The sequence below is a fragment of the Puma concolor genome, chromosome C1 (genome assembly GCF_028749965.1).
Source record: "Puma concolor isolate L17-30 chromosome C1, mPumCon1.1.hap2, whole genome shotgun sequence".
Lineage (NCBI taxonomy): Eukaryota > Metazoa > Chordata > Mammalia > Carnivora > Felidae > Puma > Puma concolor.
Genome location: NC_141674.1, coordinates 86,100,109 through 86,124,113, shown reverse-complemented (window position 1 = coordinate 86,124,113; position 24,005 = coordinate 86,100,109). Strand labels below are relative to the sequence as shown.

The 24,005-nt window shown below is 38.5% G+C and overlaps 1 protein-coding gene across 6 annotated transcripts in view; it reads right to left on the bottom strand.

The window, feature by feature from the left end:
* Window positions 1–24,005, bottom strand: part of CDC14A (cell division cycle 14A) — a 196,412-nt gene that overhangs the window by 154,876 nt on the left and 17,531 nt on the right. For 4 of the 6 annotated variants that reach the window (XM_086717683.1, XM_086717686.1, XM_086717687.1 and 1 more), the window contains exons 3-5: window positions 19,227–19,302; window positions 13,413–13,457; window positions 5,266–5,358 (exon numbers count right to left, since the gene is read on the bottom strand). In XM_086717683.1, the coding sequence (XP_086573809.1) occupies window positions 5,266–5,358; window positions 13,413–13,457; window positions 19,227–19,302 (214 nt within the window). The remainder of the gene's footprint in view (window positions 1–5,265; window positions 5,359–13,412; window positions 13,458–19,226; window positions 19,303–24,005) is intronic. The other 2 variants (XM_086717684.1, XM_086717688.1) reach the window with 1 other exon arrangement.

The window sequence follows — 24,005 nt, the reverse complement described above, 5'->3', positions numbered from 1 at the left end:
GTTATTATCTCTATTTTAAAGATGAAAAAAAAAAAAAAAACAGGAATTTAGAAGAGTTAAATAACTTGCTCAAGACATAAAACTAACAAGTGCATTCAAGGTCAAGCCTGTGACTCTGCTAAGGTCACTGTTCTCAACCAAAACGCCAGGTGGAGGACAGCTTCTTTGCAATTAGCAGTAGACTTAGAGGTAGAATAGAACTACTAAGGCGTTAAGTGTAGTCTACATTATAAATAGCAGACACAGACATGATTACAAAGTCTACAAACCTTAGCCTTGTCATCTCTAATTCAGACATGACATCTGGCTCAGCCTTGTCCCAGTTAATCCATAATTAGACCCCTTATTTGGCAATGTGAGGACTTAACACGTGGGTTAAGGAAAACACATTGTGGTTACCGCCTCTGCTTAAGCCTCCTCCACATATCTAGGGGAATAAAAAAGAAACCTTAATTTTTTAACTCTGAATTTCATTTTCTAAGCTAAACCATCACATTTATTCTAACTTCTCACACATATAATTTTTCCAATCACCTAGTCATCATGTGCTTCATCCAAATTCTCCTTGACCTCTTTATCATGGTTCTGTGAACCGAGAGCAGAACAGTAGCAAGCGAGGATGTGGTCTGTAAGCACGTGGCAAGAACCTAATTAATGTATGCTTACAACTTTGTAAGGCCATCTTCTTCAAACTCATATGAAAGTGCTGTGGATGCCACTATGATCCAAGCATCCTAATTCCCAACTCCAAAACTGCACTGAGTATAGTCCTGGAAAGGAAACACCTTCCCGACAAAGTTGATCTCTTCGTAAAATCTGTGCCCTCCATCTCAAGAAGTATAACGTCACAGTTTAGGAATAAAGAGACGCTTCCTGAGTAGGGACTTCCCTGAAACGGTGCCTGTCATCCATCTGTTCAGTGTCACTGTGATCCCCAGGGGCCACCTCATTCTAGCAACCCTGGCTTTAGAATCACTCATAGAGAAGGGTTTGTCGATTTCCCACTGAACATGATGTTCCATATTTTATCTCCTTCTTAATGCTCATGACAGTTTTAGAAGATAAAACGTAAAAAGGCTCTCCCCTACTTAGAGATAAGAAAGTAGGACTACAAAAGCTTGTGTGACATACTTAAAGTCACGATCTAACGCAGAGCAATACAAATGTACCTAATACCATTGCACTATGAAGACTCATCACAAGAAATAAATGTTTTCCAAACTATGTATGGTGATGAATGTTATCTGGACTTATCATGGTGATCATTTTTCAACATCTACAAATATCAAATCATTATACTGTACACCTGAAAATAATATAATGATATGTCAATTATACTTCAATGAAAAAAGTAATTAAAAAGAAAGAAATGCCTAAAACAGTAAATTTTATATTGTATGTATTTTACCACAATTTTAAAAATTGGGGAAAAAAGAGTTTATCAAAAACAACAACAAAGGCGCCTGGGTGGCTCAGTCGGTCAGGCGTCTGTCTGATTTCAGCTCAGGTCATGATCTCACAGTTTGTGGGTTCAAGCCCCACATCCAGCTCTGTGCTGACAGCTAAGAGCCTGGAGCTTGCTTCAGATTCTGTCTCTGTCTCTGTCTCTCTCTCTCTCTCTCTCTCTCTCTCTCTCTCTCTGTCCTTCCCGCGCTGGCGCTCTGTCTCTCTCTCTCTCAAATAAACATTAAAAAAAATTAAAACAACAATAGCAACAACAAAAGGCAAGGTGATGATGTGACTTTTGTGCAGGTGGTAACTGCCCTTGGGCTCTGATCTCTGCTTTGAATCCGCATCTTTAAAGGCCATAGTTGGCTCAGTCAAGACCACAGCATTCTGATAATAAGATACCACTTTACCCTCTATGTCCAATTTGATGATTTTCAGTTTCCCTCTGAAGTTACCTTCCTTCCTTCTTTCATATTTTGTCATCTCATTATTCATTCATTGAGTAGATATTTACAGAGCACCTACTATGTGCCAGGCACAGTTCTAAGAGTTCAAATACTGAAATAGTGCCATACCAGTATGTAAACAGCTGCTGCCCACAGCATGCCATGGCCCTCCGCACTGGCCACCTCATCTCTTCCCTGGGACACCCCCTCACCTGGACTTCCTCATGGCTCAGCATAACAGGAAGTCTCCATTGTGGCCAGCTTCCAATTCAGCTGCTGACTCCCTGGGCCTAACCCCTTGTTAAGTATTTTATCACCTCCCAGACACAGCAATGAACGGAGCAGACAAGGTCCCTACCTTCTAGTCTAGGAAAGAGATAATAAACAAGTAAATATATAAACGAATCAGATAATTTCAAATAGCAGAGCACTATAAAGAAAATAAAACAACAAGGAACTAGAGGGTGACTGGAGGTGTGGAGAACAGAGTAAAACTTGAGAGGAAGTCTTTCTGAGGAAGTGATTATTATCAGGTCTTAGATAAAAACACTCCAGGCAGAGAGAACAGAAATATGAAGGTCTTCAAGTGGGAATAAGTTTGAGGTTTTCATGGTTAGAAGGCCAGTGTGACGGGGGCATCCTGAGCCAGGAGAACACAGAGGTAGACACGGCCAGATCAAGGGGGATCTTAATGGCATTGATAAGGAGGTTGAATTCAATGCCAAGAACAGTGAGCAAGCATTAGACAGATTTGAAACAGAGCCATGAATGATCTAATTTATATTTTTAAAAGATTACTCTGACAATTGTGTGGCAGCTGTGATTAAACAAAGGCCAGGGTGTAAAAAGGAAACAATGTATGATGCTCTGGTGGTCAACCAGGTAAACAGAGACAGTGGCTGGAGCTACAGGATAACAACAGAGATGGAAAGAAGTATTCTGACTCAATATATGTTTTAGAGGCAGAGTTGACCAAACTTACTGATAAGTATAATGTGGGAAGAGGAAACAGGAGGAATGAAAATGTACTATTCTTGGATTCAGCAAGTCACTGATGGCAGTCCACTTACTAAAAAGGCAATGACTGTGGGAATAAATAGGTTCATGGAGAAAAGGAATAAAAAGTTCTGTTTTGCCAAGATAAATGTGAGATACCATGGAGATACAAACACGTAGTTGGATATCTGACTTTAGTAACCGGAAGATTCCCCCAGGAGACCATGACTTATCCAAACAGCAACATTTAATGTACGTGTAACTTCACTGAGATGTTTGTATAATGCACATTACAGACTCTCTTCTTGTAAGACTTGTGCCAACAATTAAATGCATACACACAATACGAAGTAAGGCACAAAATTCTCTTTGAGGAAAGAATACAATTCTTGGTTTCCATTTTAATTAAGTGTTGTGTCAAAAAGCTTTCTGGGGCATGCCTTTTCAAAATCGGAAACGACAATCAATGAGGAAACGAACAGTACAAGAAGAATTACTTTACACCGCTTTTCGAACTAGTGTGTCAGACAAGCTCATGCTGCCCTCAGCGCTTCTTCAATCCCGCTGAGACTGCTTCTCCTTCATTTGGTTACAGTAAAGTGGTGGAAATTTCTGCATCTGATGTATTTTATCCCCAGCTCAGTGCATTTATTATGACTGAACTTCCTTTCAAAACTCTAGAGGTGCCATGATAAAATTAAAGATGACACCAGAAACAGGAAAGACAGGCATTAAGAAGGAAAGAAGAGAGGAAGAGGAGAAGGAACGAGAGAGCAGTAGATGACCTCTTCCTGATGATCCCTTATGACAAAAGGCTCGCAGAGAACACGCTCACACAGCATCACCAAACCCCTCAGGAAAGACACCCTTGTTTACATGGCTTGAATCCAAAGGTTATTACAGGCTCTCCATATTCTAAACACACTGTCAATTATCAGTCCCAAATGAGTAATAATTATCAATGTAAAGTGAAAAATAAGCATGCTTGCTTCATTCAGCTTACCAGCACTTCACTAAGCCTTCATGCCAACAGCCAGCTTTTCATGTGTGCCTTTAAAACAAAAGCAATGGCCTGGCTGGTGCTACAAATAATCTTTGTATCCTCAGAATTTGAAGGAAACTTAGAGGTCATTATATCCAACCCTATCATTTTACAGATAAGGAAACTAAATAAAGCAAAGACAGATAAAGTGGCTTACCCGTCATCCCAGAGCCACTTCAGGATGAAAAAATGTTTTTCTGATTCTTAGTCAAGATTCTTTGTATTATACCCTGCTGCCTACAGAGTGAGAAAGAAAAGTACCACAAGGGATGGCCCACGGCTTCATGGTGGCCACACCACAGGGAGAAAAGTTGGCCAGAGCTGGGCATCTCAGCCCTGGAAACAAGGCCCCAGGCTGCACTCACGCTGTCAGCCTGCGGCTATTCTCAGCCTACACCCTGCAACAGCTGGCAGTCTTTCTAACACCACATCTGTCTGGGCGTTTTCCCCTAGAGCTTTCGGTTTAATGTGGCAGAGTGTGATACATAGTAGCTGGTGCCTCCTTCCGTCAAGATCTTCAGAAGGAGGGCCTGGAAAGGTCACACAGCAGTGTGCTTCCAGGCTTCAGAGAAGCACAGACCCTCTCTAAGGATGATGGGAAGTGACACCTCTCTCCCCTGCCTTTAAACCAGCATATTCCTACATGGATATCACACTTGTCCCTAAAAAGTTATTACAGGTTACAAATGAGTTTTAGCCTTGGTGGGCTTCTGCCTTCCAAGTTTTTGTCCAATCCCAGTACATATAGAAAATTCTAGAAATATTCACACCAAAACGCTGTAGCATATTCACATGGAACTCACATTTACGTTTTAGTACTTACAGAGAACAAAATTTGCAATCAAAACGTTTCTGGGAAAGTCTTGTCTAGTTAGTAGGGAAGTGTAATATGTGCAGGACCTATATTTGGTTTGCCTACTGCAAACATGTATATAGATTAGTAGATGGATAATGATAATATAATAATAACAATCCTTCCCCATGCAATCTAGGATTTCCTCTTATGCAAAAAAGGAACACCTCAACAGTCTTTAAAAATCTTCCACTATATATTCTTTCTGGATATTCTTCTTTTAAAAACACCCATACAACTGTGGGACCCAAGCTCCCCATTGTGGTTCTGAGACTCTGTCATTAGATACTAGCAAATAAAATCTGACAATTAAATAGCCCATGGATAGTAGTCCACACTTTCCATTCCACATCAATTCCCAGGGTGCTAATAATTTTCACCATCTCCCAATTCCACTGAAAAACTGGCCTGGATTTTATGTGATAGTGTTAGCATTCCATTGGCCTGATTATAGAAAATAATCATGAAAAAGTACTTACAGCATAAGCACCTATTAAAAATGCTGCATTTGCTCTTTTCCGTTGATCAAAACAGGTGTAGTGCACTATTTTCTTTCTTGATAAACTGTATGACTAAAAAGAGGGAATAAAAAGAGTGTAACCATAGAGACACTGTTAAAATATACAGAAGGTATACATCATCTCAACTTCCAAGATGTGTCACAATCAGTGAAATGTACCAACTTTCAACTTTCATTTCTATGGCAATTGTCCATGCGCATATTTGAGGGATGAGGGTTACTGGCTCAGACTTTTTGCAGCCCAGTATGATGCAGATTTGACAATATAACAAACATTTCTCTCCAAGAAGGGAGACATACAATGAGAAATAATTAAATTATTGGCATCTTTATTAATGGGGACCATTTTGGAAGGTTTACTCTAAATCTTATACACAAAGTCTAGTCATCCTTTTTTTCTTTTTTAATTTTTGTTATTGAAGTATAGCGGAGATACAATGTTATATTAGTTTCAGGTGTACAACATGGTGATTCAACAGTACTATAGATTACACAATGTTCACCATGGTAAGTCCAGTCACCATGTGTCACCACACAACATTATTACAATAGTATTGACTATATTTCCTCTGCTGCAGTTTTCATCTCCATGACTTACTTATTTTATAACTGGAAGTCTGTACCTCATTATCCCCTCCATTCATTTCACCCATCCTTCCACCCCCGTCCTCTCTGGCAAATACCAATTCATTCTCTGTATTTATAAATCTGTTTCTGGGTTTTTTTCTTGTTGTTGCTATTTGTTCATTTGTTTTGTTTTTTAGATGCCACATATAAGTGAAATCATATGGTATTTGTCTTTCTCTGTCTGACTTATTTTACTTAGCACCCTCTAGGTCCATCCATGTTGCCACAAATGGTAAGTTCTTTTTTTACAGGTGAGTATTTGTTCTTCCTTTTTCTTTCTCTACATACCATACCCAGTTCCAGAAAAGTTATCTTTACTTTTCATATTAGACAGTTTATTTTTAAATGTATCAATCAGTCTATTTTCTTCTAAAATTTTCAAGTGCCTATATTAACTAGAACATCAATACTAATATTTTCTTTCTAGAATGTTCTATAAAAATCCCTTTTTAATTATCTGAAAATAAATGGCTAGTGGGAAAAGGTAAACCATCAAAAGGGTCACATCAGCAAACATCTTAATGCAATAACCATATGTTAAATTCATGAATTCAAACAGTTTTATTAAGGCACCTGCTATATGCCATGCAATATGCTACATGCTCAAGGATTCAGCTAAATCCAAAATAAGCAACTTAGTATGTTGCATACATGCTAAACATGACAAGAAGTGTGCAAATAAAAGATGTGTTAAAATGAAATCAAAGTATTAAGCAAACTCAAACATAAAACAATGAGAACACTGACGCAACTAAATGAAATCTGCTCAATTTCTTCATATTTCAAAACAGTCACAGTATTTTGACAAATGGCTTTCAAAACACAGATACATGGGTACCTTTTAATATTTGTCTACAAATTCAAACTGACTGTAAAAGCAGCATTCTATACCTTACACATTGACTACAACCCACAGAATACCTGCTTTTACAGCCCCTTTAGAAATGTAAGAGACCTCAACTACGTACCTTTCTTCATTCACCCTGCTGTTTGCTGTAAGTTAAGAAACTCTTCAAATTCTGAAGTCCATTCTACATGAAATTGCAACATTCTGGCTTTTTTAATGTAACCACAGAAAATGCAGCTATATGTATCCCAGCAATGAGCCTGGAAACCCTCACCACCCCAAGTCAGGCACTTCCTTCCTAACCCAGAATCACATGTTCTGAAAATGGCACTGCTCTTCTAAATTGAACTTTGAGGAGCATCTGGGTGGCTCAGTCAGTTAGTAAAGCGTCCAACTTTGGCTCAGGTCATGATCTCACGGTTCGTGAGTTCAAGCCCATCATCGGGCTCTGTGTTGACAGCTCAGACCTAGAGCCTGTTTCAGATTCCATGTCTCCCTCTCGCTGCCCCTCCTCTGCTTGCTCTCTCTCTCTCTCTCTCTCTCTCTCTCAAAAATAAACATTAAGAAAAATTTTTTAATTGAACTTTTAAAAGTGTTTGCCTCAAAGCGGGTCTCATTACCAAGGTCCTTATTTCCAGACAGGCTTAGTAAATTATCCCTATGAAATAAAGCTTTAAAAAGCACATTTTATTCAATTCAGTTCAGTCAAAACACTGAGGTTATCTAAAGACTTCAAGGTCACTATCAATGGTGCTGACACTTGCCTCCTTGCTTTCTCAATTTGAGAAAACTGCTGGACATTTCCTTTTGTTATTTTAGTATTTGCTTGTTGCAAGTCTGTCTTTTGCTTTGTTTTTGCCACCTATTGTTCTCCATCAATAAGTTAGGCTTGATTTACCCAACGGAGAGTCAAAGCCCTTAAGATATAAGCATATTTTATGGTGTCTAATCCCAAACACCTAAACACTGCCTTAAACAGGCCAGGCCCCCGTAAACATGAGTCAGGCTGAGCCTAAGGGACTCAGCTCTTCTCGTTCCCAGCCCCTAACTAATTACATTTACTGGTTCCCTAAAACACTCATGGGGAAGAAAAATATCCACAACTGATCCTGAAGTCTGGATTATGTGTTTTGATGCCTTTTTCCACTAAGAATTTAGATTTCACAGCAAACAATTGCTATCATTTAATAATGTGGAATTTGGGGCGCCTGGGTGGCGCAGTCGGTTAAGCGTCCGACTTCAGCCAGGTCACGATCTCGCGGTCTGTGAGTTCGAGCCCCGCGTCAGGCTCTGGGCTGCTGGCTCGGAGCCTGGAGCCTGTTTCCGATTCTGTGTCTCCCTCTCTCTCTGACCCTCCCCCGTTCATGCTCTGTCTCTCTCTGTCCCAAAAATAAATAAAGGTTGAAAAAAAAAATTAAAAAAAAAAATAATAATGTGGAATTAAATTTATTTTACAAATCCACTTGCCAAAAGGGACAAACTCATAATGGTGTGCTTCCATCACCAACAGTTTTTTTGGTTGCTTTCAAACTTTTTGCTTTTGTTTGGTTTTTGTTTTTTTCTTTCTTATTCTAAAGTATTTGGGATGCAGAGACCTCCCTGAACCCTCCAACAGCAACCATGAAGCTACAGGATGAAATTCTGAAGGAAACTTTTTTTTCACTGTAAACTTAAAAATGCATTAAAGTAAATATAATACAAATTAAAATTTTACGGACTTCAGAAGAATTTTTTAAACTTTACAAGCTTACAGAAATTACATCAGATAAAGAATATTCTTCATAAAATATACCTACAAATTTTAACTATTTTTAAATATCTCCTACTAGAAGCTGCCTATAGGATGGAAACATAATTTTTTAACATCCATCACCATACACAATTACAAAATCTTTTTTCTTATGATAAGAACCTTTAAGATCTGCTCTCTTAGAGCCTAAATGTCCATCAACTGATGAATGGATAAAGAAATTGTGGTTTATATACACAATGGAATACTACGTGGCAATGAGAAAGAATGAAATATGGCCTTTTGTAGCAATGTGGCTGGAACTGGAGAGTGTGATGCTAAGTGAAATAAGCCATACAGAGAAAGACAGATACCATATGGTTTCACTCTTATGTGGATCCTAAGAAACTTAACAGAAACCCATGGGGGAAGGGAAGGAAAAAAAAAAAAAAAAAAAAAAGAGGTTAGAGTGGGAGAGAGCCAAAACATAAGAGACTGTTAAAAATTGAGAACAAACTGAGGGTTGATGGGGGGTGGGAGGGAGGGGAGGGTGGGTGATGGGTATTGAGGAGGTCACCTTTTGGGATGAGCACTGGGTGTTGTATGGAAACCAATTTGACAATAAATTTCATATATTAAAAAAAAAATGTGGGTAATTGCAGAGAAAATAAATTATGTTTACACTGTTATCTAAAAAAAAAAAGATCTGCTCTCTTAGCAACTTTCAAATACATAATATAGTATTACTAACTATGATCACCATGCTGTACATTACAATAGCTAACTTTTTTATATCAGTTAAACGATAGTTTCCATCTAATTTTTAGGATAATTTTTAAAGCTCCTAGCATTTGCCTTGCTTAGAGGTTTTTGGAATTCAATTATTTTTCTCAGTAAAGTCTCAAAAGTATTACAATCAAGAAATGATCTGCTTAGTGAAGCTTGGCCAGTATCTCCCAGGTCAGATCACTGAGGCTCAGTTCTCACTCAAGGAATCAAAACTAATTCAAAGTAAATGATAACAGAGAAAAATCTTATGTCATACTGGCCTTTTCCTAATTTTCTGCCTTGCCATGGCCAGGCCTCCCTCTTATAGGTCACTCTGCCCCAGTCTTACACCAGCAATGCTGTTCAACATAGCAGATAACCTGGTACTGAAATGAAAAATTTCAAGGATGGTGTGCCTGGCTGGCTCAGTCAGTAGAGCATGCAACTCTTGATCTTGGGGGTCATAAGTTAAGCCTCACACTAGCCATAGAGTTTACTCAAAACAAATTTTGTTTCAGGGATAACAAAACATCTTGCCAATTGTTTAGCTAATGCTTTGTATGATTAGATTGATATACATAAACTAATATTTTCTACTTTCAAATATTAAACATGTCCCTCTGTTAAAAAAATAAAATAAATTTTAAAAATAACCTACAGGGGTGCCTAGATGGCTCAGTCAGTAGAGCATTCTACTCTCGATCTGGGGGTTGTGAGTTCAAGCCCCATGCTGAGTGTAGAGCTTACTTACAAATAAGAAAATTAAAAAAAAAAAAAAAACTACTACATATTAAAGCACTCCAGAAGAAATGATACTATCCATTGGAGACACTGATGATTCCAGTACCTTTAGAGAAACCTTTGGCTCATTTTTTTTTTTCAACGTTTATTTATTTTTGGGACAGAGAGAGACAGAGCATGAACGGGGGAGGGGCAGAGAGAGAGGGAGACACAGAATCGGAAACAGGCTCCAGGCTCTGAGCCATCAGCCCAGAGCCTGACGCGGGGCTCGAACTCACAGACCGCGAGATCGTGACCTGGCTGAAGTCGGACGCTTAACCGACTGCGCCACCCAGGCGCCCCGCTTTGGCTCATTTTTAAGATCTTTCATGGAGGAACTTACCATGGAGAAGAAGAAAGGGACAGTCTGCAGATAAAAGGATTCCATTTTATGAATGAGCCCAGTAGGTATTTTCTCAGACTCTACCCCAATACCAAGAGAACTTAATACCTCCAACCAGAACTGCTTCTTCCTTACTCTGGCCCAACTCCTCTGTGGCCGGGTATGCTGACTAGGCCCTTCAAGGAGAGCCCTTGCAAAGTTAGACCATCACCTCTGGCTTTCAGTGAGCTATCTGCTCTTAACAAATTCTTTTTGCTTTACATGAGCAGCTCATAGATTACAAAAACACTGTGTACAAGAGCAAAGTAATGCTAGACACTGGAAAAACAAATGAATATAGCCTTAAATACAAAGGGATTGAGGATGTCACAGAAGGAATACTAAGCCTCTGGCCTAGTTGCCTGCTCTTGCACATGACCAATTACACATGATAACCTGCAGCCCCTATCCACATTTATTTCAGATTTCTACCTAGCAACTGCAGTATATATGCAGTATATATCCTTACAAGCTTTCTTAAGTGGACACAGCCAGCCCTCTATAATAACAGCTAACATTTATTGCTACAGTCCGTCGTTTCCTAAAGCATAGCAACAGTGCCAGAGGGGTCCAATTTGACCAGACACAGAGTGACTCCCAAACCAGAGATCGTGGGCAAGGCCAAAGTATAATGAATATTCTGTGTCTCTCTTTTACCAAGAGAACATAAGCCAGGAGCCAAAGACGGCCTGGTTTATCACACTTGGCCAATATATTTCTCCTATGTCAGATCACAGACAGTTGAGTTCTCTCAGCAAATATGGTAGATGTTAGAAATTCAGAAATCTCTCACTGAGTTTGATAGTTTTGGTAAATCTCAATTTATAAGGTCACAGTAAGTTTCATGGTGCAAAATTTAAATAATTCTCAGGTCAACAGAATTGGTTGAATTAATCAATCTCACTAAAACTTTTCAGAAATAAAAAAAATCAATCTAAGTTATATTTTATTATTATATTTAATCCTGTTAGCAGACTGGCTCAGGGTAACCTAGAGAGCTTATTAAAATACAGATTGCTGGGACTCAACCCTAGAGTTTTTGACCAGGGCCCAAGAATTTTATTTCTAACAAGTTCCTCAGTAATGTTGATGCTGACAGTCCAGGGACGGCACACCAAAATCCACTATGCTATTGCATAAAAATGTGACTTGTCACCCCAGGAAATGTTTTATGTGGCTGCTAAAACACTATCCATTTGGTCGAGTAGCCCCAAAAGACATTTAAATTCTCTTAGGAACTCCAAATCATGCTAAATGCCTTTTAAAAGCATGTCATAAAAAACACATTGCCCCAGATTCCTCAGAAAACTGTATCACAATTTGTAAATTCTTGCACTCCAGATGATAACACCTTAGGAACAAGTTCCTTTAATGATTCAGTAACTGAGCTGCCTTAAATGGCATTTTTCCAGAGGGTCCAAGTTCAGATGCTCTCTGGGGCCAAGAATTTGAAGTGGGTCAGGTGTTAAACCAGAAGAGCATGCCCTATCCCAAGCAGACTTAGCTCCAACCTCCTACTCTCATGTAGGAAACTGAGCCCACTATCACACACTTTAATATGTAAAAGAAGCCAAAAATTCAGAATTAAGTGGAAATTTTCATAAATTACAGATGTTGACCATGAATTCAAAGTTTTTAAAGAGCATGCATGCCTAAGAAAGCATGACTGAACTGAATGCAGCCCCCTAGGCAACCAGTTTGTTGAAGCTGCATGCTGGGTTACTGTGGCTGAAGGAAGTCTGTGGGTTCTGTCAGCATGGACTGAGCAGCTGATGTGTGCCAAACACAGTGTTGAACGACACGGTAACAAGGGGAGCAGAACCTCAGTCTCCAATCTCATAGCACTCACAGTAGAATGAATATTCGATGCTAACCAAGATTATTACGAACAAAAGAGAAGGACTACCGAGGGATGCATTCACAGCATAGCTAGGAGCAATGGAATGATCTCAATTACAGGTAAAGTAATTATTTCATGTAGCAAGGTAAAAACTAGATAAAAGATAGAATACAGTATTGAATATCTATCAATTAATATAACCGAACCTATAGAAATTTCCAGACCTGGACTGCTTACCTGAGAATCAGACTTTTACCACTGCTATGTAAATCATGACAAGCATGCAATCTAGCATATAAACATTTAACAGTACTTATAAACTGAAGTACGACAACTGTTATGAGAGAACAATACAAATTAAGATGAGGGTATTGACCCTAGGCAGCCATTTTCTATCTCAGAAAGGAAAGCTATGTGAAACGATGCATTCTGGAGGGCTCACTCCTGGAGAAAAACCAGTTACAGCAACTCAGAAAGAGAAAATGTTGACATGCTACACGAGTCACAAATAGCCCAGGCTCTGCTCGGATGGCAGTGACATAACAAATCATGCACTTGTTCAGCTTAGGGCAGGGGACCACAAACTACTCAACCATTCCAAAACAAGAGGTGGTCGAAGATAGTGCAATTCAGCTCAAAGCCAAAAAAAAAAAAAAAAAAAAAAAAATCCCACAAAACGCAAAAAACAAAAACAAGAGCTAATGCATCATTCAGAACAACAGATTTTTTAAGTAGCCTTCCAGTAAAGTTGTTTGCCATGCTTAAAAGTAAAATCTTCATATCATTTGGTTAGAACACCATGTTTAATTAAACTGTAAATCAGCCTGATGGAGCTCAGGAAGACATCACTGCGGCCTGGACAATATGCTCTTTAATTAAAAAAAAAAAAAAAAAAAACAGAACCCATGCACTTCCCTAAACAAGCAAGCTCTGCCAGTGATGGCACTCAGATTAAGTAGATTATAGCATGGGGACCGTGGTGACCAAGGCATCATTCTCTTACAGGTGACTAGGCTAGCCCAGCAATGGCTGCAGCAATCAGCGTCTCCAAAGCAATCAGTTGTCACCTCATTGCAAAAGCGATAAAATGAACAGGTCTTCCTGTCAGCAGCCATGACCTCTACATGTTTTACCTCCAACTTTCCCAGGAAAGGGATATTCTTGAAAATTTTCTTTGGCTGTACAAAACAAAATATGGTTTATGTTTTCATTTAGAGCTAAAACAAAATAGGTTGAATAGTTTCTTTAAAAAGAAAAAGGTGTCTCTGTGTGGTCCATTTTATTTTAAACCCAGTATGTTTCATTAATGAAATGGCACATGTGATCAGAGTAGAAATCAAAATGTTAGAGAAAAGTTGTTCATAAAGATTTGGTGGAAGGCATTTGGGGATTCTCCATTAAAGAAGTTCTTGCCTGAGGATTTCTGAAGGAATCAGGAAGGACTCTGTACCTTGCAAACTCTGTGTATGCCTACTCCCATGTGAATTAACATTGCTTTAGAATGCCTGATACCTCTTTAAACTACGTGAACTGTCTCCAGAATAATTTGTTTTTCTTCCCCCCAAAGCCCATGAACCTGAAACAATATAACCTCATGAGGAAATCTCAACATGTATTTGTAGTTATAATAAGAGGGTGGTCTGATCATTATATCAAAAGAGTTCTTGTGTACAAACTACCTGATACACTGGCAGGTGCCTGGTTACCAGATAGGATTACTGCACTGATTCATTCAGCAACAAGGACATTCCCAGAGCCCCCACCATCTGCCAGGTACTCAGTGCTTTAATACAATTGTCCATTTCACCAGGCCCACCCCCCCTTCTCCTTTTAACCTGAAAGGCCTATGTGGGATGTTTTGTACATTTAAAATTACACTTCTGTCAATATTCTTTTAAAGCTTTTAAAAACAGTTTTCAAGATTACTATAATTATCCTGTTGATTCATAAGAGCAAGTATTTAAAAAAAAAAAAATCACTGCCCTAGAAAATGTCCCCTTTTTTCAGTGATGCTCTTAGATAGTTTTTTTCACAGACTGAGGTTTTAGTTTTCTCAAAGGAAAAGTGAAATCAGCAGTTAAAACTGTATTGACCATTTTAGGAAAAGCTGGTTCAATCATAGGATTATTAAACTTTCATATTATTGTATCAGTCATTGAAAGATTTTCTTAAATGACCAAGTTTAAAGAAGGTACTTTTTTTTTTTTTATATCACTATGTTAACTTTTGTTAAAACACTCTTCCCTTTTAGAAGCCTGTATATCCTAGCCCAGTGTTGTTACCATTGTCTGTGCCAAGAATCCCTTTAAGAATCTGTTAAGGGGTGCCTGGGTGGTTCAGTCGGTTAAGCATCCAACTTCAGCTCAGGTCATGATCTCACAGTTTGTGGGTTCCAGTCCCACGTCAGGCTCTGTGCTGACAGCTCAGAGCCTAGAACCTGCTTCGGATTCTGTGTCTCCCTCTCTCTCTGTTCCTCCCCTATTCACGCTCTCTCCCTCAAAAATAAACATTTAAAAAAATCTGTAAAAAGTTATGAATCTTCTAAGAAGAAAATATAAATACACACAAAATTTTAAATATAATTTCAGGGGCTTATGGATTTCCTGAAATACCAAATTAGCAAGTTCTGGTCTAATCTATCAATCACTGATGGCATTTTACATTAAACAACTTACACAGTTTTACCAATTGTTCTCATTTCAACAAATCTTCCCTTTTTTTTGGACTATCTCCCTCATTACAGTAACTACTGACCAGAAATTGCAAACTACAACCTATTACTGCATAACTCTTAGTACTTACACTTTTTAAAATATAGTTTAAAATTTTTAAAAATAGGTTTTTTGTTGGTGATGGTGTTTTCTGCCTTTGGTTTTTGAAACTAAGTCGATGTTTGCTGGATAATTTTCCATTCTAATCAACATAATTATAGTAAAGATCCCTGGGAATAGAGGGCATATTGACACACACACAAAAAAAATAGCAATAAATCACTGCCTCAAATCATCAACTTGAAAAAAAATACCTTTTGAAAATATAAAAATTAAAAATTTAGGTTTGGAACAGAATGCACTGCAAAATATTACCTATCTATATAAGGTGTCAAATAAAAGAGAAAAAAATCATAAAAGCTTTTTTGGAAGAAATAAAAATTGTCAAAGTAGAAAATAACATGTTGCCTAAAAAAGCTAGGAAACCACACATGAACAGTAGTCTAAGAAGCTGTTATCAGTTAAAATAGTGCCAAATTAATGAGAAAGAATGAAATATGGTCCTTTGTAGCAACGTGGATGGAACTGGAGAGTGTGATGCTAAGTGAAATAAGCCATACAGAGAAAGACAGATACCATATGTTTTCACTCTTATGTGGATCCTGAGAAACTTAACAGAAACCCATGGGGGAAGGGAAGGGAAAAAAGAAAAAAAGAGGTTCGAGTGGGAGAGAGCCAAAGCATAAGAGACTCTTAAAAATTGATAACAAACTGAGTGTTGATGGGGGGTGGCAGGGAGGGGAGGGTAGGTGATGGGCATTGAAGAGGGCATCTTCTGGGATGAGCACTGGGTGTTGTATGGAAACCAATTTGACAATAAATTTCATATATTAAAAAAATAAAAAATAAAATAAAAATTAAAAAATAAAAAAATTTTCTCACTGTAAAAAAAAAAAAAATAGTGCCAAATTATTCAGAGAAGTAGGGTTTGAGGACCAAGTAAATACCATCATATCTGGTCTTTAAGATGTCTCTAGAGCAGTTTCAGCAGGGTAAGGAAAGCAAAAGTGAGACAGCCAAGGATTAAGAAATCAGTGCGTAGTGAGGATGAAAATAGTGAGGGCAGAATATTCTGAAACCTCCAGAGACAAAAAGATAAAAGAGGACCTGTAAGTCAAGGGGATCGTGATAAGGTCAACAGAAGTTTGTGTGTCTGGTGACCCTGTGCTGGGCACTGGAGACACTGAATTCTATGACATGTCTCCATCTGCTAGGAGGGTATAGTCTAGTGAAAGAGAGCAATGTAAACAGGGAATTATTCATCAATAATAAAGATCTCCAAACAGGAGGCAACTCCAACCTTGTTCAGAAGGACAAGGAGATGCTTCCTAGAAGCCACGGTGTCTGAACAAGGTCATAAAGAACAAGGAGTGATCAAACCAGGGGAAAAGGACATTCAAGTCAGACTGGACGTCACAAGCCATTGTGTGGGGCAACTGGTGTGGTTCAGGGTAAAGCACACAGCCAGCAGTGGCCAGAGTACCGCAATCTTGAGTAAATCAGTAAGTTAGCGCATGAAATCATCCACTGGGAAAGACACCAAGGGTGGGAGCTGTGAGGCCAAGCAAGACAAAAGGTATGGAAGCAAGGTGCCCAAAGGTCTTACCAAAATGGGTGAACACGGGCTGCAGACGAGAAACACCAACAGGGATCCGATGGACTGAGAAAATAGGGAGCCTGAGGGCCTGGAGATTACACGAAGGTGAGAGAGACAGAATGTGGGAGGTATGCAACAAGAAGGGTACATTTAAAGCAGGAAAGCCTGGAGTCTGAGTTCCTGGAAGAAACGTCGTTGGAGTGGCAGTAACAGTCACTGGAGCAAACGAAGCAGAGGAGCCTCAAGGCCACTATGGACATGTTTTCAGGGCAAAGTCAGCTGGGGCAGTGCTGTGGGTGAGCGCATGAAGATTATAAACCACAGAGGCTCCTCCAGTGATGAAGGTGGAGAGGAGCATGAATAAGTCACAAGCCTTGAAATCTAGCCCCCACTTTACCTTGTAGCCTTGGACAAGTCACCTGCTTCTCCTGGGCCTTCCTTTCTGCACCCATAAAATGAACTGGCTAGACTAAATTGTCATTTGGATCCCTAAAATTATATCAAACAGCTTTTGCATATGGAAATGACAGCCAGGAGACTGGGAAGGTGTTCATAACCTTGGTTGAAGAAATGTTATTGTTATTTCCTATTCAAAGTCATCAATGTTCCATTAGTAACCTTCTTCTGTAGAAGACGTTAAAATTTGCAAAGCCTTTTGCAATATACTCCTAACCACCCCTCTGTGAAAGCTCTATAATCCCTATCTTATAGCTAAAGAAACTGAGATTACACAAGGTTGAAGCAATTGCAGCTTCAAATTGGTAGTCAAGTCATTTCTCCCAATGTAGAGATTCTACTCAGATGCTTTGAGATAACGCATGACTTATCAACATCTGGGTTTTGAAAATTCATTCCTTCAGCAAGTACAGGGTATCTACTAGCAGTACTAAAGCAAAAAAATATCCTTCCAGGCATCCATCAGATTACCTGATCTCTGAAATGAACCAAGGGATGCTGAACCCTATTAAACTTGCATAATGTTGAAAGAAAGCTTTGTAAATGAAAACAAATCAAAACAAGTCCATGTATACACTTACCTATACAGTTTGGTGTAAAATATGGTAGAAAAATAGCCTTACTCAAGCCATCTACTTTTATGTAACTGATATAAGCAGAAGACAGAGTCAGACCAAAAAAATTATTTTTGAAATAATGATTCTTTTCTCTTCGATCTTCCAAGTAATGGTCAGGTCCTGAATTGTTAATTATAATACCCAGTTCATACCAACTACATACTAACAGGACTAATCAAGAAAGCAAAAAAAAAATTCCTAGGTCCTCAAAAGGAAGTAATAGCCTTCAATTATTTATGGATTATCCTTTCCTTGTTAATCATCCACTAAAAGTCCACTTTATGTTTTTATATTAAATCCTTTTTAGGATATTATTTGCTTCCCTGGTGATTACAAAAGTTTCCACTTTATTTTCTAAACTATAGGCAGTAGCTTCTTTTCTGAAAAATGTAGACCAGTTTAGTTAAAGGAATTTACATACACCTTTTCAAGTCAGATAATACTTTACAAATTAATTCTTTAAACAGTTGATTGCAACAGACCTTATGTTATATGATTATTGACTAAAATAAAAATCTCTCTTTGGTATTCATCCCATGACCATTTAGCATTTTCAGATCAATGACAAAAATCTATGAATTCATAAATATACAACATATTTTATAGGAAATTCTCCACTACAGACAGTCTTTTATCCCTAAGTTCAATAAAAATCAATCAAATCAAAAGATCACTAAACAGCTAATATGTACAAAGTACTGTACATCATCACACCAGTTACACTGTAACTAGCAGAAAGAATAAGCCACCTGAGCATTATAATTTCGTGGTTATCTTTAACAGCATGCTGTGTAGTATTTGACCTTCCAAACTGAAACGTTACATTTAAGATCCTCATTTTGAACACTGGAAGACAAAGATAAATATCTCTATGTGATGAAATAAATTTACCAAAACCAGGATTACATGTAATGCTTTCCCTCATGTATGTTTAGAGTCTAAGAGGAAAAAAAAAACATGTAAATCAAAAATACAGATGAATACTGAATGTATGATCCAAATTCTGTCACAACAGGTAAAGTCCCTGTTGTATCACTACTAGCTCATCCATCCCACTTGGCTGCTAACTCTACAAAGATGACCTCCAAGAAATACATAAAAATTTCAATCTTGATCAGACAGGAAAAGCTTGAGAGCTACTGCGATGCCGTGATGAGTGCCTTCATCACCTGGTTTCAGAAAAACCATCCTAGGGAGTAATTTGATAGACTCATTAAACAGCAACCTGAAAGGTATTTGTGCTTTCTTTCTTAGATCGCTATTCCAATGACTTCATTCAGCTCACATTTCAATTCATCCTGAAAAATGGAAGAGGTTAACATGTCCTTTATGGGGTAATCAGGTGGATCAGTTTCAACTTCTCATTTATATGAGAGTAAACTACTCAAATAAATATCCAAAGATCAAGATTACCTAACTAAATGGTGTGTGCACGGCAGTCCCAGTGATCAGATTTCAAAGTTAAAATTTCCAATAACAAAATATAAACATCACCATAGTACTCACTTTCAGTTTCTTGTTTAGTTTACAGCAGTATCTGTACACCATTGCCAAGTTCAGAGGTCCAAAATCGGCATAAAAACTGGGATTTAAAAAAAAAAAAGCAGTATTTAGTAGAAATATAATTTTCAGGAACATCAATGCTCATTTTTATTTTCACTAAAATTGCAAATTTCAGTTATCTTCAGGAATATGGGTCATTATATAACTGATTCATATACTCCAAATAACTAATGATTTCACCCAATTACCGTAACTAGTCTCTTAATAAGGAACTATTTGGACATTTTTGAGTTCCACCTTGTTTTATCTCCCTGCCAGGACACTCAGTAAAATGATTAAAAAGCAGGCCACAAAAGAAGCAAGATGAACATAACATGTGCATTCACTTCCGAGTTGGATTTATCACCTACTTAGTCACCAATTCTAACTACTCCACTCAAACTTTGCTCTCGGTTCTCAAGTATCTTAAACCTAGTGGTCTTCTTGCAGTTTTCTTCTCCTTGAGCATTCCACATTATATGACACACTGGCCCATCTCCCTCTCTGCAGACATCTCCAGGATACAGTCAGCGGTCTGCAGATCTCTCTTACCCACTATCATGAATTTCACTGATGACCCTACAGAAGAGCGATGGCTCCTACAAGTGAGACCCAGGATCAATCTTTTCATCTCCAACCACCTCCAAACCTACATCTACAGGTCCTTCCATCACCTGGAACTTAGAACATCTAAAACTCAACCCATCTCAGGGAGCCTGGGTGGGTCAGTTAAGCATCCTACTTTGGCTCAGGTCATGATCTCACAGTTCATGAGTTCGGGACCTGCATTGGGCTCTCTGCCATCAGCACAGAGCCTGCTTAGCATTCTCTGCCCCTCCTCTGAACTTGCCCTGTCTCCCTCAAAAATAAATAAACATTAAAAAAAATGTTTTCTCGGGGCGACTGGGTGGCTCAGTCGGTTAAGCATCTGACTTTGGCTCAGGTCGTGATCTCATGGTTCGTGGTTTGAGCCCCATGTCGGGCTCTGTGCTGACAGCTCAGAGCCTAGATGGAGCCTGCTTCTGATTCTGTGTCTCCCTCTCTCTCTGGCCCTCCCCTGCTCATGCTCTGTCTCACTCTCTCTCTCAAAACTAAATAAACATTAAATTTTTTTTTCTTTAAGAAAAAAAATGTTTTCTTAATAAATAAATAAAATCAACCCATATTTCCTTCAAATCAGCCCACCAGACTAAAAACACTTCTCGCTTCTCCCAGTTACTTGGGCATGAAAACTTTCAATCACAAAAGGGCAACAAATAAATATCAATTTCATTCTCATTTATCAGAAAGGCTACTCCTCTGAGTCATCCCTTGCTTTTCTAGTCCTACATTAGCAACAAAAGTGCAGGGGCTCTTCATTTCACATCCTCACTGTTTAAATTCCCTCTCCCCTGCCCAATCATCCTGTATTCCACTCCAGAGATTAATCTTCACAATATTCGCTTCTCACATATCTTCCCACCATTCAAAGGTGTGTAATGGCTCCTTACTCCCCTCAGAATAATTCCACAGCCCAGCAATCAAAGCCCTACATTTCATGTCCCTAGCTTCCAAGACGACCTTATCCCCTAATGGGTCCCATATGGAATCTGCATTTCAACAAACGCATCCGTTCCTTATTCCCAAATACTCCGTGCAAATTCTTAATCCAAGCCTCTGCTCACATTGATCTCCTTGCCTGGAGTGCCCTCCTATTTCTCTTTCTGTTCCTCTCTAGCTTCCTCAAAATCCCAGTTCAAATCCCACTTTTCCAGTCACCCTTAGGAAACACTAGCCTCCTCTCAAAGTTCCCCAAACTTACTATCTGAGACACTATCACATGCTGTGAATTATCTTTAAGTGTAGATCCTACCAGCCCAACTACAGAGTAAGCCTCTCACACAAGTATTGTATGTTATACCTTACAAGCTTAGAAGAGTATCCTGCTCATAACATTAAAACTTCAATGAATGAGTTCTCATTATGAATTTTTGCTCATTAATGCTCAAATTCAATTTAGCCTGGACCATAAATTTTCTAAATATCAACAAGTCTCAAAAAAAACCCATCCCCAAAAGACCTTTCTTTTGAGGGAGTCATTGAATTTTTTTCTGCTACCTAAACTACAGTATCATAGATATGTCATTGCACTGCATCAAATCTGCCAGGAGCCACTTGCCTTACATAAGAATACTAAACTTGTATATTTTATCTACATTAAGCAAGTGTGTAATATTTTGGAACTTTATATTCCAGGTAACACCAAATTTTCCTGTCCCTATACACAGGCTTCACGAGAGTAAAAACACAGGGTTGCCAAAACGGAAAATGTGCAATGATTGGAAACAAAAGGATATTTATTGGGGCTCCGGGGTGGCTCAGTCAGGCATCTGACTTCGGCTCAGGTCATGATCTCATAGCTTGTGATTTCAAGCCCCACGTCAGGTTCTGTGCTGATAGCTCAGAGCCTGGAGCCTACTTCGGAGTCTAATGTCTCCCTCTTTCTCTGCCCCTCCTCAGTTTGTGCACGTACTTTCTCTCTCTCTCTCTCTCTCTCTCTCTCAAAAATAAGTAAACTTAAAAAAAATAAAATAAAAAATAAAAAGATATTTATTTCTAAAGTCCCCAGTGTGATGCTGTGTTGTAAGTATAAACAAAATACACATGAATCCAAAATGAACTGTGCTTATTATACCTGATTACAGACCAGTCTTGGATGGTGAACAAGAATCCATTCAAAAGAATCAAAATGAAAAGAATATAAAATAAGCACCTACCAGCATGATTAAGGTAGTCCTAATTCTAACACAGATTTCCTTGTCCTTAAGTAATTGGAAGCAACGCTCTTAACTAATCTGTTTTTCCCCTACTCAAACATGACTGTTGACACTTGCAAAATGTTAAGGTAAATCTAGAATTTTTAATTATGGTTTTATCAGCATTTTAGATTCACTTTGAACAAATTTCAGGAAAGCACAAGGAATTCAAGGCATCTAATTCCATTTTTGTGCTAACCATTGGAAGCCAACTTCAATCTCAAACTCAAAGTTGTAGAGTTTCTAATTGCACAGCCAACTCAACCACATGTCATTTTGGAAGCAACACAGTTAACAAACATACCAGTTCCACCAAACATCAGATAAGTAAATTAGTATACTCCAAAAACCCAGGAAGAAGTAAATCAAAGACACACTACATCCTTAAGTCGATTTGTACTGTCCAACATGGTAGCCATTAGCCACCTGTGGCTATTTAAACTTAAATTAATTAAAGCTATGCACCCTATGTCTATTGCAGCATTATTTACAATAGCTAAGATATGGAAGCAACCCAAATGCCCATGCATAAATGAATGAATAAAGAAGATGTGGTGTGTATGTATACACACACACACAACAGTGGAATATTACACAACCACAAGAAAGGATGAGATCATGCCACTTGTGACAACATGGATGGACCTAGAGGATATAATGCCAAGTGGAATAAGTCAGACTGAGGAAGATAAATACCATATGGTTTCACTCATATATGGAATCTAAAAAAAAAAAAAAAAACAAAAAAAACAAATGAATAAACAAAGAGCAGAACCAGAGGTATTAATACAAAGAGCAAACTGCTGGTTGCCAGAGGGAAGAGGGATGAGAACAGGCAAAATGGGTGAAGGCGAGAGGGAGATACAGGTCTGCAGTTGTGGGATGAATAAGCCACAGGGATGAAAGGTACAGCCTAGGGAATACAGTCAATGTTATCGTAAAAGTGCTGTAGGGTGACAGATGGTAGCTACATTGGTGGTAAGTGCAGCATAATGCACAGAGAAGTTGAATCACTATGCTGTACACCTAAAGCTAACGTAGTTTGTGTCCACTATATTCAAATTAAAAATGTTTAATTAACTATTAAAGTTAAATAAATTAAAAATTCAGTTCTCACATCATATTAGCCCATTTAAAGTATTCAAAAGCTACATGTAGCTAATGAGTACTGATTTGGAAAATGAAAATATACATTTCCATCAATGCAGCAAATGTTCTGCACCAATAGAAAACACTGATCAAGATGAAAAGATAAAATGAGAACAAAAATAACTATACAACACTGGAGAAAATACCAAGTATCATGAGTGAGGTACAGATAAAGTGTTTGAAGACAGTTGATACCCTTCCCCTTCAGAGACCCACATATTTCCCTAAGTGAAATTAGGCTCTGGTAATTCCTACCCTCTTTTGTTCAAGGGAATCATATTTCCAAAAAGACAACTTGGGACCTAGAACAGGGGAAGATAGAAAAATAGAAAAGGATCCTGTCCCCACTCTCCTCTACTATCTCTCAAAGAAACAAGTTGCTGTAAGAGCATCAGATATCTACAATGAAGAAGGTATACCTCCATCTTGGCCATAGCACCATGTTAAAGGTAGAAGCAAAACAACCTGAACCCAGAGAATTTCCCATGTCACAAAATCTTGAAGCTCAAAGAGCCAGCTTTTATATTTCACAAAACGTGGGGTGAGCTTCAAGTCATACTAAGAAATTCAGTCAAAACCTATGCATAGCCAAGACCAATTTATTTTTTTTAATTTTATGTTTTATTTTATATTTGAGAAACAGAGAGAAAGAGAGCGCAAGCAGGGGAGGAACAGAGGGCCAGAGACAGAATGTGAATCAGGCTCCGGGCTCCAAGCTGTCAACACAGAGACCGACACGGGACTCGAACTCATGAGCAGTGAGATCATGACCCAAGCCGAAGTTGGACGCTTAACCGAC